Source organism: Epinephelus lanceolatus, chromosome 9 (genome assembly GCF_041903045.1).
Source record: "Epinephelus lanceolatus isolate andai-2023 chromosome 9, ASM4190304v1, whole genome shotgun sequence".
NCBI lineage: Eukaryota > Metazoa > Chordata > Actinopteri > Perciformes > Serranidae > Epinephelus > Epinephelus lanceolatus.
Window position 1 is genome coordinate 5194184 of NC_135742.1, and position 19053 is coordinate 5213236.

The window sequence follows — 19053 nt, forward strand, 5'->3', positions numbered from 1 at the left end:
CTAATGGAAATAATCACTTTTTAAAAATGATGTATTTTATAAGAGATGTGTGTCTGCCTGCCTTCGTTCCGCCCAAAGACACAAAATCCCTCCTTTATTTTTTAAATGTTTTTTCTTCTCTCATCTATGTATTATCATGTATTATCTTTTTGTTACGCTCAGCTACTGATGTACCCATGATGTTAAAGGAAATGTTTGTAAGTGTATGACACTGGTTGGAGAGCACTGCAAAAAGAAAAAAACTCATGTCTTCTCATGTGAGATGTCGACATGTTGTCTTTCTCTCCATTCGTCTCTCCCTGATTCCGCCTCCTGTCTTCTTTCAACTGTGTGCCTATCGAAACAACACGGGAACAGGAAATTATGGGAAATAACAATATATTTTTGGTGCTATCATTTTGTGGAAAATAACTACGATGCTATCAACATGATGCCTGTATTTGGTGCCTTTTTTAGTAATAAAAAAATGTTGAAACTTATGATTGTTTACTCAGTCATTCATTTTCTGTAACTGCTTATCCTGTTGGGGGTCACAGGGAGGCTGGAGCCTATCCCAGCTGACTTTGGACAGGTCACCAGACTATCACAGGGCTGACACATAGAGACAGACAACCATTCACACTCACATTCACACCTATGGCCAATTTAGAGTCACCAATTAACCTGCATGTCTTTGGACTGTGGGAGGAAGCTGGAGCACCTGGAGAAAACCCACACTGACAGGGGAGAACATGCAAACTCCACACAGAAGGGCTCCCTCACCCTGGGGTCGAATCAGGAACCCTCTTGCTGTGAGGCGACAATGCTAACCACTGCAACACCGTGCCGCCTTCACTTATGGTTGTCTTATATTTAATGTCTGTTCATGATTTTTGATTCTTTTTATTTAATTCTGGGGAGAAAATACAAATACAAAGTAAAATCTGACATCTGTGAAAAGTTAAGTGGAAATAGACACTTTTTTTGTTTTTTAAAATTATTTTTTGGGCTTTTTGCCATTAATGAACAGGACAGAGTGAAATGGGGTAAGAGAGAGAGAGTGGGGGTTTACATGCAGCAAAGGGTTGCGAGCCGGAGTCGAGCCTGCGACTGCTGCAGCAAGGCATCGCCTCAGTAAGTGAGGTGTCGGCACTATCCACTATGCTACCGACGTCCCCTAGACATGTTTTTTTTGCTGTTACTTATTATGAAGTAAATGTTAATGGCACAATATGACTACACCACCAGTGTTCAGGTTTACTCTAGGCCTCATTTTAACTATGCAGCTCTGTCTGCCACTGGGTATGATCCCTGGCAAAATTAAGGCTTGGTGTATGGCATGAAAGAAGTGTGTCAACCATTGCGCAACCTACACAAGGAGAGGATAGCACTTTTGTTTCCCCAGTAGCCATCAGTTACCTGAGTATCACAGTATGTTCTTTGCAGTTACTATCACAGTAGCAGAAATGGTGGACAGTGGGACAACCACAGTAACTGTAGGAAACAAAATGTAATGTTTCCTGTGTTGTTGGTCGTTGCTCAGCTCAGAGGAAAACTGAAAGTGATCCAGTTGTTTTTGCCACAGTGGCGGCAACAATTGTACAACTTGGACATGCTAGGGGAGGAAAAGCTGTCACAATTTATTTGTTTTGTGCATGGTTTGATAGGAATATTTCAAAGGTCCAGTGTGTAAGGTTTAGAGGGATTTAGTGGCAGCTAGCGGTGAGGATTGCAGATTGCAACCAGCTGAAACTTCTCCTGGTTAGAATTCCTTCAGTGTTCATTGTTCAGGAGGTTTTTACTGGGAGCTGAATTATCCACAGAGGTCTCTTCCTCTTCAAAACCAACAGACTGGGTTATTAAAACTTCAAATCAAGCAGTTTTTATGTAAAAAAAACAAACAAAAAAAACTTTCAAACAACTTTCTCATTGGAGATGGGCTGCTAACTGTGGTGGCCAACATGAAAATGTTTGTGGCCCTCTCCAGAGCCAGTGTTTGGTTTGTCTGTTCAGGGCTACTGTACAAACATGGCGGTGCAACATGGCGATCTCCGTAGACAAGGACCTGCTCCCTGTGTAGATATAAACTTCTCATTCTAAGGTAACGAAAATGCAACAATTCTTATTTTCAGGTGATTATACACCCCTAAATCCTAGGCTGGACTTTTAAAATAGACATTTCCATTTCTTTGTTTTCTGAAAGAATTTGCTGAAACATTTTAATATTTTGTTTATGTTATGTAAATGTCAAATGTGAGTATTTATGGCTTTTGCTGAGGCAAATCAAAAAAATGAGATGTGATGTTTAGGGACAGAGAAAGTTGGAATTCGGGACCGTTTTTTCAGAAAGTGACAGACAATTTTAGTCTTGACAGGGTGGAAACACGCCGATAAAGCTGTATTCACACTTTAAAACTGTCTATAAACTGTCACCTCTCATACCATCACTAATAACCGATACAGTCTACAGAAGACTGGAACAGTTAAGAAGTCGGAAACAAAAAGTTCATAGACATTTATATATGATATAAATAGATATTTGGAAAATGCCCCAGTCGTCCCTGAAGGCGGCACCTGCCTGCGCAGAGTGGGCGTGGTCAGATGACTCCTCAGGTGGATCAGTTTCCACAGATTGAAGGTGTGGTGGGACGCTTTTCCGGTTCGGGCACAAATCCAGGTGAGTTTGTCTTTGGTTTCTCTGACTCTCTGTAACTTTTATTTTATTCCACAGCGCTCAGTTTGTGTCTGAGTGTCGCTGAAGTGACGGAATATTAAAGGTTTAGAGTGGGAGTTTGTGCGCAGATGATAAATGATCTCATAAACTCATCATCAGCTTCCTGAATGAAAACGGACATCACTGTATTTCACACAGGGAAGTCTGTCAGCGGATCTATGCTGTTGACTTACTACATGACAGCAAGTGTTTTATGTTTAATGACATTTATTTCCTGTTTTTTTACAAAACAGAGTCCTGTGGGCAGTGTGAGTGCTTTCTGTTATAGCCACTGAATATCAAGTTTACAGTTTGAGATCATATTCAGGTCGATTGAAAGCATAGTTTGCACAGTGCTGTCAGACTGCAGCTGGTGACATAGTGAGGCTGAAGGGTTCATTTACTTCACATTCACCAGAGCAGCTGATCCTACATGTACAAGCAAACAAGGATGTTTGAACCTGTGGTTACACGGACATCAAGCTAAACCCTGAGCTATAAGACAGCTACAGGTGGACAAGAAATCATACGTCACATCCTGTAAAGAAAATAAGGAGGAAAGAATTTACCCAAGGTCACACCTACAGTAACTTACTGCTGGACAGCGATGAGATTTAGTTTTCTTTACATTGAAGACATTAAACTCAAACTCATCCAGTTGTTGTCATTTTCCCTTACTCTTCATTTTGAACTGACATCAGTGTGTTAACTTGGAAAGAGTACTTACACATGTGTGTCTCACACACACATATATTTATTGTGTATTTCCATTGCAGGTTTGGTTTTGAATTTAATATAACGTGGTGTTAAAAAGTCTTAAAGCTTTATCTGTAGACACCCTGCCTGAAGCAGCAGTTTGGAAATAACAGCAGTCTAATGACTAGCAAGTTCACAGAAGTCAAATAATTATTTCATCATGGCACTTTCTATTGATTTTCACAGAAACAATAAAGATTCCCACAGGATGTTATCAAGAGTAGACAAACTGTAACATGACAAGACACCTGTGAACTCACTTATTAACTTAAATAAAGCTGCTGTGTCTCATTTACCCTTTGAAACCTGAGCAAACTGACTTGACTTCTTTTAAAAACATGTGAAGATGGCAAGGAGCAACGAAAGTAACGTGACCCAAGAAATTATCAAGAACAAAATTAGTTTAAAAAAAAAGACAGTTAAAAACAAACAAGAGTGCTTAAAATTTATAATAATTCTGTAACATGATTTTAAAATGTAATAATAATATTAATCATAAATACAGTTTTCCCTAGCTTTCTTCTTTTAAAAATAATTTTCTAAATCTATATTTTTTTTTGCAATTCGTGGAACATGTCTTGCCAGTTTGCTCACTGCCTTTTTTCCAGTGCTTTTGAAAAAAAAAATCGCACCAATTTGCTCAGGGTTCAAAGGTTTAAATATTTGCAGAAGGCGTCTGAAAGCAGCACAAGAAAAGTGACGTCGCCCCGGGTTTCAAAGGGTTAAAGGAACAGTAGACAAGGGGAAGGTGGTGTAGTGGAGTTTTATCATTTTTTCCACTCTGCTATTTAACAGATTACACACACACACACACACACACAGACACCTGACATACAAATGCTTACTAACTGCACATGCATTAACGAGGAGATGTCAGAGCGAGGGGGCTGCCCCATGGACACACACTTTGAGTAGCTGGAGATGAACTGGCACCTCTCCAGCTATCAGTCCACACACAGTCCACACTCTGTGTTTTGGTCCATACAGGGACTTGAACTGGTGACCCTCTGGTTCCCAATCCAAGTTCCCTACAGACTGAGCACCTGCTGCTCCACCTCTTTTTGTGGCTGTTAACAGTATAGAATTCAGCTGCCTATCATCACCAGACCCTCCTCCATAGATCACATCACTCCTGTTCTCCAGCAGCTTCACTGGCTTCCTGTTAATTATCACATCGACTTCAAGATTCTGCTTCTCGCCTTTAAGGCCCTTCATAGCAACGCCCCCTCCTACCTGCCTGAACTCCTTCATATCTACACACCCTCTCGTGCTCTTCTGCAATCCAACTCACTTAACCATCTGCCTGCTTGACACCCATGGGTTCTAGATCCTTCAGACCTTCTGTTTCCGTCTCTGGCATTCTCTCCCCCACGACATTCACAAAATTGACTCCTTTTCCATTTTCAAATCCGTCTGAAAACACCTTTTCAAGCTGGCAACCTGTGGCCCTGGAGCCACATGCATCTCTTTAGCCCCTCTCTGGTGGCTCCCTTCAGCTTTTACCAAAAAAAGAAAATCATATGCAAATTAATAATGGTTATGTTTTCAATGTATTAATTTTCATTAATCAGTCCTGTAGGTCTGAAGTGATTCCGACATTCTCTAGTTGTAAAAATGTGTAGCCTATACACCAACTTTTACATTTCTGCAGCTAAAATATGCATCAGTCATCTTCAGCTCTACATTTTGCCAAATCTCAGTAGCAATGGCTGCAGTAGTCTCAAGTCTCCCTAGCTCAGCTAGCTCTGGATTCCAAATCCAAACAAGGAAAGTTTTGGAAGAAAACAGAGTTGAATTGTGCGTGAAGAGATTCATTAGCTTTTCCCACCAGCTCTGCAAAGTTAAAGTTCTTAAACTAGACCATACCCATTGAGTGCACAGTTGCCCATGTACAGTTTCACATGGTGTGTGTTTGGGATACAGGTCATAGGATATTGCAGATTAAATAGTCAACTGAACCCATTAAGAAGAGCAATGTATTCAGACAGAGTGTTTGAAAAACGTGGGACACACAGCATGACTGACTGACAGAATGACACACTGACAGTTTCCGTGATTATGTACAGCATACCATACCATGACTTAGTCACACCAAAAATTAGAACAACAACAACAACAACAACACTGGTCCACAGGGGGAGCCACAGCGATCGGTCGCATTTTAGCCATTTGTAAGCATTTTTCTGTTGTTATAGCGCCACCCAGTTGCCAATTAGAGTTAAATTTCTCCAGTCACCTTGAGGCGTCCTGTTCTACATATCTACCAAGTTTAGTAAAAATCCATATGGCGGTTAGGCCTAGATAAGAAATGAGCTCTCTAGCGCCCCCATTTTGTTTAATGGGGTCAATAATGGAGGGGTCCCCTCAGATTATGTGTGGTCATATGCCTACAAAGTTGCGTGGTGATGGGTGAAACACTTGAGATGTTATACACCTTTATGTGATGAGCCACGCCCGCCGCAATATTCATTGCCTTATAGAAGCTCAGTTTTAGTAAGTTTTCCAACTTTTGCCAAGAGGGAACTTTAGATATTGGTCCCTAGATTATGTTCACCCAGTTTCATGCGGATCGCTCAAACTTCCTAGGAAGAGATCCATTTGAAGTGTTTTTCAAAAAATTCAAAATGGCGGAAAATCTATATAAGCGGAAGTTATGGGTTCTTGAGGCAAATGTGTTCCTCATGAGGAGAGGCATCTCTGTGCAAAGTTTCATGTCTCTACGACATACGGGGCATGAGATATGCCCATTCAAAGTTTGCAATTTCAGTCGGTTGCTATAGCGCCCCCCTTTGGCCAATTGATGTAATATTGCTTCATTGGCATCCTCCCATGACCCTCTACCACTGTGCCAAATTTCACATGGATTGACCAAGTCAGTGAGGAGAAAAACGTGGAACAGACACACAGACAGAGTTTTCGTCGTTATATAATAAGATAATCATAAACAGCCCTCTGCGGTGCCACCTGGTGGTTAAACATATGTATGAATGCCCATTTATACCTATTTTAATGATGACAGGGTCATTTATAAGGCTAAATATATTTTGCAGCTCCAGATAGATTTTGAAACTAATTTTAGGTCAAAATTGACTCTCTTAATAGTGAAGGTTGCCGACCCCTGACCTAGTACTACACCCTCCTCATCAACTACACCGCTGCACAGGAATGCATATAACACAATAAACTGCTGTTGTAAAAAAAAAAAAACTGTAAGTGATTATGTAAACCTTTTTGAATTTGTGCTTTGTCATGGTTGGAGTTTAGTGAGAATAAGAAAAGAGCTCGTCGCCACAAACAACAAAACTACAAGAAACTGTAATTATAAATGTGTTGTTCATTTTTTTGCAGCAGAACTTCCTGTTGTCATCATGGCATCTTTATGGGTAGGTGCTGCCTTTTTATTTATTCGTTTTATGATAAAGTTTTGACTGACTGTGCGTTTTAATCAGAACTGATAAACGTTCTACAGGATGACTTGGACAGTCTCGTGAATTCCCCTTCATCTTTCACAGCAGCAGTAGGTCCACCTAAGACTTTACATTGACTTCAAGCTTTACTGTGATATTTATCGCTGCACACATGACCAAAGAGACAAACAAACAATACAAATGTTTTCCTTCAGACAGCAGAGAGAGGAACCATCAAGCCCCAAACTAACTTTGACGCAGGAGACGATGCAGTGGCTCTGAGGAAGGCCATCGAAGGACTTGGTATGAATACACTCAGCCAGACAAAACTCCACAGGGTTTCTTCTTAATTTTACTGCTTAATCTTACTGCTCTCCACCTTGTGTAGAGCCAGAACAATTTCTTTCCTGTTTCTGAGCATAGCTAGAAACGTATTACATCCTATATGTTGTCCTTTTTTCATGTTTATTAACGTTTCTCTTTAAAAATGTTTCAGGGACCGAAGAGAAGACTCTGATCGACATCTTGACCCACAGAAGCAGCGCTCAGAGGCAGCTCATCTGTGAAGCTTATCAGGAAGCCACTGGAAGAGTAAGATCTTAATACTCTTGTTATAGATGCCGTTATCTAGAGTGGATTACAGCCTGTAACATCAGCATCGTGAAATGATTAATGATGAGCTAGTTTTCCTCTTAGTTGGTGGCAGGTGTTAGTGATTGTTAACATTAGTTCTGAGCGAGATATTCAATTCAGTTCACAAATTCATTCACAAAAACAGACAGAAAAATGTACAACTCCTTAGAAATAATGAAGATGTGAAATGGAGCACCCTGGTAAGCTATCGAAAGCTTGAGAATAGGGGCTCAGACATGAAGCAAATTGTATTTTTAAATTTCGCATTTAGTCTTTTTAAAATGAACCAAACTCAGTCCTCTTAAAGTGCACCAAAATGTGGACCAACAGAAAAGGGACCCAGTTTTTTTTGTGTTCACATTGTCAGTTCATTTCCAAGAGGCCTCAGTCCTCTTTCTGTTCACACTATATATAATATATATTGATATAGTTTTGTTGTTACTTTGACGTGGCACTGCAGTGTGGTTATAAAGCCCCTCGCTTTCAGATGAACTTAAAATTTGAGGAGAACATTAGTGTTTCTGTGCTGTAGACTGTTTGATGTATTCTACAATCCACATTAGGAGACGTGCAGTGTCTTCCGTGGACCAAGCTACCCTTTGTCCTGCGTCCTTGCAGGCGTTACAGGCCGATGTGGTTTCGTCTCTTTATTTAATTGTCCCAGTGCAACAGCATGTGATCTAGAGGGCTAAATATGCTATATGCTATAATGGTCTGAGTTCAGTTCACTTCAGAGGGGTCTGCGTTCTCTTGGAGGGTTCACATATGTGCAAAAAATGCTGAGTCACCGCTCTGAGTCTGCTTAGAGGGCTGAAAAGGACCAAGTGTGAAAACACCCTAAAATGTGTTCATGAACAGGTTGTCTAGATATAAGAAAAGAAAGTGCATATGACATACAGTAATATAAATATATATATATATATATATATATATATATATATATATATATATAAACTACAGAACTCCTAAGACTAACCAAAACCTAGAGACTAAACTACCCTAATGCAAACTACTAAATTAAAGTGTTACTGGTTTCGAAGACCCCAGCTGTTTAGGGTGTTCATGCTTCAACATATTTTTGTAGTAACTGCTGCTTAAGGCTATTTTTAAAAAACAGATAATGACGTTTTTACCTGTGGACCTCTGCAAACCACACTGAAGCTCATACGTTTAAGTTTACGTTCTTTGCCCTTTATAAGATGCTTTTGGAATAAGGTCACAGAGTCTGTTGTTGAGCTTAAACACAACATTATACATTAAGTATTGTGAAAGATGTTACATCACATACATATTGTAGCCAGAGTTCAGGCTGGCTCGAGTGGCAACCACTGGGCTGAAAAATGAAGCCAGCCCCCAAGTGCCAAAAGATGCAGTTCATCGAATGGCCACTTGAGGCATTGCTCCAAACCTGAATAAATCCCCATAGACCCCCATGTTAAAATGTTCAACTTTACAGCAGTAATAAACATGTTTAGAGCCTGGTACAAAAAATGCTCATTACAATTGTATGAATTTTATATGACTCATTAATTTATATTTAATTAAGGCTTAAAGTTGTATATAATTAAGGGCGAGGCTGTTTAACTGACAGGCTGCCTGTGAGGCGACGTCATAGTCTGTGAGTCAGATCCACACCTCGCTCCTCCACAGCTACAACTTCCCATTAAAAGGTTGCCACTTCTGGCTCCAAAAAACCAAGATGGCAACGACCAAAATGCCGAACTCATGGCATTCATGGTAGACTGTATAAAATCCATCATTTTATACAGTCAGTAGGCTGGCTATGAATCTTAGTTTCTATGATTTAAACACCAGGCTTAAAGATTAACTATGTATGGAGCCAGATTTATGGTGTAAAAATGATGGTCACATTATATGATCATTATTAGTAAATGTTGCATCAGTAAAAGTTGTTACTTCCTGTGTATCTCACACCTGAAGTCAGATTTTTTATAGTAAATCTTTAAAGCAGAGCTGTGATCTATTGCAACACATTTTTTGATTTAACAGATTTTATTATTTTAATTGAAATATCGCCTCATGCAACTTCAACATGATGAATAGTTTCTGTGTTTGCTCTGCTAATGAGTCTGTGTCCTGCTGTGTGCCACAGGCGTGGGTATATATTTGCATGTGTGTGGCTGTGTGATGCATGAATGTGAGTGTGCCTCTGTTTGAAAAGTGACACGTTGTGTTCACATCATAGGCACTCGTGGACGACCTGAAAGGAGACACCAGCGGTGACTTTGGAGAACTGCTGGTGGCGCTCGTCACCCCTCCTGCAGCGTTCGACTGCCATGAAGTGATGCGGGCCATGAAGGTCAGTTCACCTCACTTTTATCATTTTCTCTGTGAGGGATTTTATTTTAAACCATTAAAAATACATGTTGGTGTGAGGAAAAAGATATTTTTGAACAGTATGTATGAAAACACTCACCTTCCAGAGTTGAACTGAAAATAATATGTCATATTCAACCCTGAAAAAAACACTTACACCTTTTGGACTAAGACAAATGCATGAAATTTGTTTCTTAGGTGACCAAAGTGAAGCCCTAAATGTTGCTTATGCCCTTCAGTTTGCCCTTATATTAATAACTAAGGGGTTTGTTTGTTTTAAATGTGTTTTGAATGTGAATCGTGGATTTATTGTTGTCAAAGGAGATTTTGTTATTTTAATTTGTTTATTAGGGATATTGGTTACCGGTAAAAATTATTATTAAGGAAAGACATTAATTGAAAAGATCATATTCATCAATGCAGAATATACTGTATGGTTCATATTCAGGTTCACAAAACATGTGACGTACAAATGAAACAATCTAACAGATCAGTTCAGCATTTATTTAGTCAGTTTCTGTGTTTTTTTTTGGATATGTTGTGTTGGAGTGAGGCAGAGCTCCATATGATCTTTCAGTGAACAAGTGATTGTGTGATGTTGCAGGGCGCCGGGACAGAAGACAGCACCCTGATAGAAATCTTTGCCTCCAGATCCAACCAACAAATCAAAGCTCTGACTGACGTCTATCTGGAAGGTAAAGAATGGAAACATCACACTTTGTCAGTGTCAGATAACAGTCATCCAAAAGCACTGGAATGACTGAATATATCAATTTCTTGTTTTGTGATTCATTTACTTTTCCAGTATCTGATCATGAGTTTGTCTCGTGTGTTTTCCTCCACAGAAACTGAGAAGAAGTTGACCCTTGACCTGAAGTCAGAAGTTTCCGGAGACTTTGCCAATGCACTTCTCATCCTGGCCGAGGTTTGTTTGTCGTCACAATACAAAAGAAAAATTGAACAGTGTGTTCATAAACAGAATTATGTCTTATTTTACTCACATAAAGCCGGTGATGTGCAGGACTCTGTGGAGAGATGGATGCACAAGATAATAAAGTAAAACGTACAGCACCCCTCAGTCTGGGTGAAATGAGTTAGGCAGTAGGCAGTACGTATTTGGATTGTCAATTCATCTGTCTCATTCTCGAGAATGTGATATCTTAAGAATGTCTTGAGGGAATTTCATCAAATTTGGCACAAACATCCACTTTACGTTGAGGATAAACTGATTTGAATTTCAGGGTCAAAGATCAAGGTCACTGTCGCCTCGTCTGTCTCATTCCCAAGAACGCAATATCTCAAAAGCACCTTTTGGTAATTTCTCCAAATTTGGCACAAACGTTCATTTGGACTTAATGAACTGATTAGAATTTGTTGGTCAAATGTCACTGTGACCTTGCACCTGCCTCATCCTTGTGAACGCAGTATCTCAAGGAGGTCTTGAGGGAATTTACTTAGATTTGGCTTAAACGTCCACTTGGACTCAAAAATGAAGTGATAAGAATTTGGTGGTCGAGGGTCGAGGGTCAAGGTCACTGTGACCTCACAAAACATGTTTTTGGCTATAACACAAAGGTTTATATGCTAATTATGACAAAACTTCACACGAATGTCTAACAGGATAAAATCATGACGTGATGATATTTTATATCCAAAAGGTCAAAGGTCAGCTTCACTGTGACAACATTCTGCAAAAACCCTTTTCTGGCCATTATTCAACGTCATATCTCAGGAACAGAAGGGGAGACATTTGGTCAGATACTGAATTGGTGACACTGATCTTGAAACTGTGATGATTGTTTAGATCTTCTGTGTGTGAAGCATCCATGATTTCACTGACATGGATTTAAACTTTAAGAGATACTTTAAGTGAGAGGTGGTAATTATGGTTTATATTTAATTTTATTTTTGCAGGAATCTGGTCACATTTACACTAGACATCCTATGTTCCTCCCCTTTTAAATATTTTCCTCTGAGAGAAATAAATAAAAACATAAATGTAAAAAAAATAAAAATAAAAAAAAATTTAAAAGTAAAATAAAAATAATAAATAAAGAAAACAAAGAGGGAAAAAGGCATAGTCTATAAAGTTGAGGGTAAACTGTAACTGCAAAGTCCCTTTGCCTCATTCCTCATCTTAATAAACACAGTTCAGGGAATAAACAAGTTCTGTTGGTTTGAACGATGCTCGTCTGCACAGCAGGAGTTTTTTTAAATGTGAAGCCACCAGAGGGCGCTAAGTTTACACTCAGTTAAAGTGTTTAAAGAGAGATGAAATGTTTAAAGTGAGGAGAACAGAGTGCCTGATGTCATTTGAATTAAAGTTTTGTCTTTGTTTTCAGGGCAAGAGGGAAGAGAACACCACAGTAGACGCAGACAAGGCAAAAGAAGACGCCAAGGTGCAGTGTGATAGTGTGAAGCCTATTTGAACTGGTTTCATAAGAAGAAAATGATTTTATACACTGTGTACTGTAACTGTCTCTCTTTTTGTTAAATATATTTCTGTGTCTTTCCACCCAGACCCTTTATGATGCTGGGGAGAAGAAGTGGGGCACTGATGAATCTAAGTTTGTAGACATCCTCTGCCAGAGGAGCATACCTCAGCTGAGACAGAGTACATCATGCTTAACCCATGTTGTGTTTAATCTACACTGGAATAAAGTTCTGACAATTTATGATCAGTTTAGAATAACTGGACATGTTAAGTGAGTCTTTTTCTTGTGTGCAGCTCTGGTTGAATATAAGAACATCAGTGGAAAGACTCTGCAGGCAAGCATCGAAGGAGAGATGTCAGGGGAGCTGGAGGAACTGCTGGTGGCTATCGGTAGGTCAATGAGCTGATGTAGTACTTTAATATTTTGATTCTGACATATACATATACACTATGTGGACAAAAGTATGTGGACAAAATCTTATTGAAAGTCTCTACAGAAAAGCATCAGATTAATGCCCATGCTTTTAGAATTACATGTTCGACAGTCACATATAGGAGTTATAGCAGGGCGTCTGCATACGTTTGGTCATGTGGTGTATTTTTAAATAATTAAATGAAGGATCAGAATCAGAAATACTTTACTAAATTGTGATTTGTTACAGCTGCTCCGATGTAACGAGTAGAGAGTTATAAGAAGTAAGAATAAAAGTATGAAATAGAAGTATGTAAATATAAAGCAATAAAATAGAAATGCAAATGTGCATTGAAATGAAAAATAAAAATAGAATGTGCATTACGCTACAGTGTTCAACACCAGCGTGTAAGATATTGAAAATATTAAAAATAATAATAAAACAAGAACAGAATTAAGAGTAAATATAAGAAATATGTACAATTATGTGCGTGGCAAAGACACATACTGAGAAATATTGCACAGTTGAATAATTACGTATATTATTTAGCAGCAAAACTGCACATTTTGAAATTATTTTCTCGTGTATATAAAGATGGAACATTATCTTCATATAAGGCTGTTTTTAATCACATTGTTATTTGTTCCTCCTGCAGTGAAATGTGTGAAGAGCGTCCCAGCTTACTTTGCAGAGCGTCTGTATGGGTGCATGAAGGTGAATATACTGTGTTTAGTGCATGTGTTTCACTGACAGACACAATCAGGGATAAACAGCAGCTCATAGCAACATAGTTTTATTGACTGAAGAAAGTACAGTCCATTATATGAGGTGCTGAGAAAACGGAAAACTTAAATACAACCTCAAATCTCCGAGAAGCTGATTCACACAGGACTAATATTATCACATGATCTCTGTGTTTGGTGAAATATGGTCGGTAATTTGCGGTGGAATTTTCACTTGACAAATTACAGACATGGCACATTAGCACGGGATTGTGATCACAGATGATCTCTGCTATTATTACAAATCACCAGAGTTTGTCAAGTAGCACTAGTCCTGTGAGAAGACGGCTTTAGTCTGTTAATTCCAGCGTTAAATACCCAAACATTTCAGCCCTAGTGGTCTTCATCAGTCACTTGGCCTTCATCATTTCTCTAATGAGGGCCACTATTGGCCAGAATGTTAGCATGTGTGTTTGACGTGGCCTAAATAAATTGTTGAAATTGACATTAGTCTACTTTGTCCTGAAGATTTGTGTCTGTGCTGCATTTTTACCACTGAGTATTCACCGTTTGAAGTATATGAACTTTGGTTTAGCACCACAGACATACTGAGAGGGTGCATCCTCTCTGAGACCTGTCAGTTAAATTAATGTTTGAGACAGAGGAGGTTAATGTTAAACAGTCAGCAGTACATGTTCATTTTAACTTGAAGCGTAAAAATCTATCACTGCTGTGTGTGCGCACCGTCAGGGTGGCGGAACAGACGAGCGGACTCTGAACAGGATCATGGTGAGCCGCTCTGAGATCGACCTGCTGGACATCAGAGCCGAGTTCAAGAAGCTCTACGAGTACTCGCTGCACTCTGCCATCGAGGTGAGAAACTCCCCTTTATGAAGGAGATCATGAATATATTTAAAGTCTTTATTTAGTATTTAATAACCAGCTTCATCCCAATATGTTGCAGTTAAAGGAACCTTGCACAGATTTTGTCTCCAGTACAGGAACATAAATTCACTGTGTGATCAGAGGATGTGAGGGAGCCTGATTGGTTTGGTCCTGACCTCTGTGGATTTACTGTCTAAGGTTTCATGAGTCATCAGAGTTTGAAGAACGAGCTCTGTGACCCAAACTGACAGCAGCTTGATTTAATGTGGAAAACCACTTTGATATCAGTGAAGCCAAATAAATAATGTGATTAACACCAGAGCCAAGAGACACACAGAGACTGTACTGAGACAAAATGAGTAACTGGAGCTGTGTGAAATGGAAATGTGCTCAACTTCTCTTCATTCTGTTACTAACATTTGAAATAACTGTTGATGGAATTTTATTAACACTTCAGAATAAACTAAAAAAACTTTATTCGGGAGGGACATGTCTTCTCAATATGCTAACAGTTGTCTGGGTGTTTTCTACCTGCTCTTTCACTTTGCACCTTGTGGTTGCACAGGCAATCTTCAGTTCTGATTAAATCAAATTATTTAGAGATTTTAAAAAAGACACCGCCTACCTGTTGCAGCCCGAGAGAAAAATTCAAAGACAGCTGATGTGTCCAAGCAACCCAATCACCAGAAAAATGTTGGCATCGTATGTTTCTGCAAAACACTGATACGTCACATTTGCACGTTGTCATGTGATGGATATGTTAAAACAGTGCTGTGGTTAACGTGTGGTTAGTGTTAGGCACAAAACCCACTTGATTATGGTTGGAAAAGATCACATTTTGGCCCCCAGGTCTGGGGGTAAAGAACAACCACTCTCAATCTCCAGTGGAAAAACATTGAGGAGTTGCTACAAAACAACTGGGGCCAGTTTCACAAAACACCTTAAGTTAAGGTTTTCCTTAAAGTCTGAGTTAAGGTTTATTTATGCTAAAATCAGTTGCACAAAACACCCTTAAGTCTTAAAGGTTTCCTCAAAATGGTCACTTAAGTATTTAAGATTTTCTCCTTATCTCTAGTCTGATGTTCTACATCAAAATGAGAGCCGTGTTCTTCGAAGAAACAGAGCGTTCTGTTTCTACATGAATTAACGAACAGTTAAGTTCATCACACATTCACTCTGCTCTGCTGCTCCGTCTCCACAGAGAGTGCCCAGACTGCTCTGCCACTGCGAGAGTGCAGTCGGTGCTTTGGATATGAACGGTTCAGTTTGTGCCTGAGTGTGCGTCTGGCACTAAGAGTGACTATTTCCAAACGCGCCATTGCTCAAAAGACCTTAGGTGTCACAAGCATGAGTGCAAGCAAACAAAGAATTTAACGCTGTAAAATCTCTTTCAGTGCCGTAAAAGTAACATTTTCCTCAACGAAGGAGACCTTTGAAATTATTCTGTGCAGCACAGTAAGGTAAGTCCCTAAGCTAAGGAGAATTAAGCCTCATACTTAAGGAGAAATCTTAAGGTGTTTTGTGCAATCGGTCCCAGGTCCCAAACAGCAGTCTGCAGCTTGGCAGCCATCCACCATCCCCTCCAAGATGACAAAGTCTGCTCATACTCGACGTAACTTTAGAAATATATGAAACATGCAAATGTATCATGGTTTGCCGAAATGTACAATTCTAACATTTTCCTCAGTGACTGGACTGATCCATGGCGGTAAATTACAACCCGCACATATAGATTTCTGCGCCATCTCAGTCACGCTGACAAGCAACCATCCATCAGCTGGAGAGACGATTGAAATTTTAAACATAAATCTGTCTCAGAGGCAGCATCATCAGCTCAGCTTCTGAGTGGTTCTGTCATCAGTCTTTCCTAAAAAAGTGTTTCCAGAGTTTACGACCTGTATTTTAAGATAAATGTCTTATATAACATTTGGCGAGTAATTTGTGAGCATTCAAAAAAAAAAATACAGATCCAGTAAAGTTTGTACAAAATATTTTATACCTACCATACACTAGGAGACTTTGAAAATACCTTTATACAAGTTAAGTCAAACACCCTCTCACATCATAAGACAGTTTGAGTTTTTAGTCACAGACTATAAGATTTTGCAAACACTGGGGATCTTGCAGGGTCACAGTTTGCAAGACCACAACTAGATTCCTTTCGAGATTATTTCCCATCCTGCTCCTGGTGGAAAATATAAGGCCAAACTCCCTTTTAGAAATGTGACATCATAACGTTTTCGTGCATGTCCACAAACATGTGTCGTATGTCGACATTATTCTTGTCAATTCATGCCTCAAAATATCACTTGAATAAAAGTACTTAGTTACATTCCACTGCTGGTCAGCATGGTGGGAAGACACTTTTCTCCTCGCTTGTGTTGCTGTGTCCTCCAGTCAGATCTGTCGGGCGCCCTCGGGGACTGTGTGAAGGCCATCTGTGGAGGAGACGACTAACTAACACACCTGAGGTCCACCTGAGGCCGAGAGGTCTGCTTCCTTTTGAACTCACACTGTCGTTCTCTGATACTTCTACTTTACTTCCATCTTCAAACTAACTGATAACTTGTTTACGGTCGTAAGGCAACAGACAGCTTTAAAAGACAGACGTCATATTAAATTATAAAAGGACAGAGAGATGTCTGGAGAGACACGCAGATCATTAAAGACTGATTTGTGAACATGAAACTGTTAACTGAAGTTTTAATATAAAATTCTGTTTTGTTTTCAGTCTGATTGCGGAGGGAAATATGGAAAGACTCTGCTAAAGATTTGTGGAGGAGACGATGATTAATATCAACATGTTTGGCTCTCACTACATTTTTTTTTTTTTTTCATTTCTGTCATTTTATCATTTTTATCAACCCTAACATCCACATGGCTTTAAATACAATACTACACATGGACTTTATTTATTGCATAAGGAACTGCCCAAACATAAACCTACTATGAAAACACAGCTTTTAGCAGTTTTCAATGCATTTGTTGCTTCATTTGTACATCATTGTTATTTTCCTTCTGCTTTTTGATAGGTCTCTATATGTAGAAGATGTTACAAATAATGTTACAGCTAAAATTAACAATCAGCCCTACAGTACTGTAGTCATGCAGCAAGCTCACAGTAAAGAGTGACTTCTATATTACAAAAATAATAATAAGTTTGTCTTCACTAAAAATCTTCATTCTTGAATCTTTGTAACTTCCAGATATAATAATAAAACATGTCATAAATTATTCACTGCTGGTGATATTATTTATTTTAGACTCTCTTCACACATTAATAATTATCACTTTTAATGCTCTGGATTTAAAAAAAATGTTTTCAGGAATTGTTATGATTTTTGTTGTTTACATTCAGCATGTTTTCTTTGGTTTCTGACGCTGCAAGTCACTGCAAACGCTTCAGTTTTCCTCAGTGCATCTGCTTGGGAAAATGTATGCTGCGTTTCAAATTGCATACTTTTTCTAGTCGGCTAGATGGATCTTGCCCAACTTTCCGACTTGAATGACTGTTCTGTTGCACTTTTTTTTGTATCAAAGGCCTTTTTTTCCGAGGTCCATGTACAGTGCTTCGCAGCATTCTACAGCTGGGTCAATACACAAAGCTGCTGATTGGGGTTGTGGATGTGTTACTACATCCATGATTGGGCAACACCTCTGACACGCCCACCGAACAAGAAAAAAAACGTACCTCAACTGTTGCACACCATTTCAAAAGTGATGCTATTTTAGTCTTGTTTCCTGGGTGGGTGACATCTTCAACTGGTATGTTTCATCTATTTATTTATTGTATGTTTTATTTGTATAGGGACAAGTATGCAGCATACATTAATGCCACACACCACAGCATTTGTAGCCAAAACTAATTTGCAGCTGAGCCTTAAGATACAAAAGACTCAGCGACAAGAACACAAGTAACAGTGCAAACTACAAACAATAAAAATACAGATGGAATAATGCAAGACACAACTTGCAATACATAATTAGCATCATAGAATAGGAAGCACCAAATTATTCATGACTGCATAACTGATTCCCCTTCAAAAACTATTTCAGTTTGAGTTTATAGTAAGGCTGTAGCCATGGAGTCAACACTGGGGGGGAACAAATCTGCATTCTGAACACAGAAATATGAGCAAAACACATTAACAGCAAGATCTAACGTCTTCATGGAAAACATTTTACATTCAGTTAGCACATCTCCACAGAAGTTTCAACTCTATGGTTTCTCCTGTGTTTGTTGATCCTCTGGTATTTTGTTAAGTATCCAATTTGTGAAAAGCTTTTCCCACAAGTGCTGAAATTATGGTCTCTTCACTTGTGTGAGTTCCAGTGGAATACTACTTGTCCGTATGCACTTATATGGCTTTCCAATTCAAACACAGAGACAAATCTTTCCCCACAGGTCTCGCAAAAGTACGGCTTCTCATCAGTGCGGGCTTTCTTCATGTGGATTGGCACTTGATTCTTGCGTCTGAAATCTTTCCCACGTTTTACAAGAATACAGCTTCTAACCCGTGTGGAAGCCGGAAGCCTTTGTGACGTTTGAATTGTTTCCTACAAGTTTTGCAAGAATATGGTTTCTCATCTGTGTGGCTTATCATGTGGACTTTAACTCACAATTGTGTCTGAAAGCTTCCCCACATGTTCCGCATTAGATGGCCTCTCACTTGTGTGTGTGTTCTCATGTGGGCTCTCAAACCGCTTTTAAGTCTGAGATCTTCCCCACATGTCTTACAAGTATACCGCCCTGTGTGGATGCTTACATGATTTT

General features: G+C 39.2%; 1 protein-coding gene across 3 annotated transcripts; it reads left to right on the forward strand.

Annotated features, from left to right (window-relative positions):
• The first annotated feature begins 2587 nt into the window (after window positions 1–2587).
• On the forward strand, window positions 2588–17513 carry anxa3a (annexin A3a). Of its 3 annotated transcripts, XM_033619038.2 has the most exons (15): window positions 2588–2656; window positions 6797–6831; window positions 6918–6965; window positions 7071–7158; window positions 7352–7446; window positions 9695–9808; window positions 10430–10520; window positions 10671–10750; window positions 12168–12224; window positions 12346–12439; window positions 12554–12649; window positions 13328–13386; window positions 14145–14267; window positions 16677–16769; window positions 17011–17513. In XM_033619038.2, the coding sequence occupies exons 2-14, from the start codon at window positions 6817–6819 to the stop codon at window positions 16734–16736; spliced, it is 1020 nt and encodes a 339-aa protein (XP_033474929.1). In that variant the 5' UTR covers window positions 2588–2656; window positions 6797–6816; the 3' UTR covers window positions 16737–16769; window positions 17011–17513. The 3 variants fall into 3 exon arrangements, with proteins under 3 accessions (XP_033474929.1, XP_033474927.1, XP_033474928.1); XM_033619036.2 differs by lacking the exon at window positions 16677–16769; XM_033619037.2 differs by lacking the exon at window positions 16677–16769 and having other exon boundaries at window positions 2615–2656; window positions 6800–6831.
• Window positions 17514–19053: the final 1540 nt, after the last annotated feature.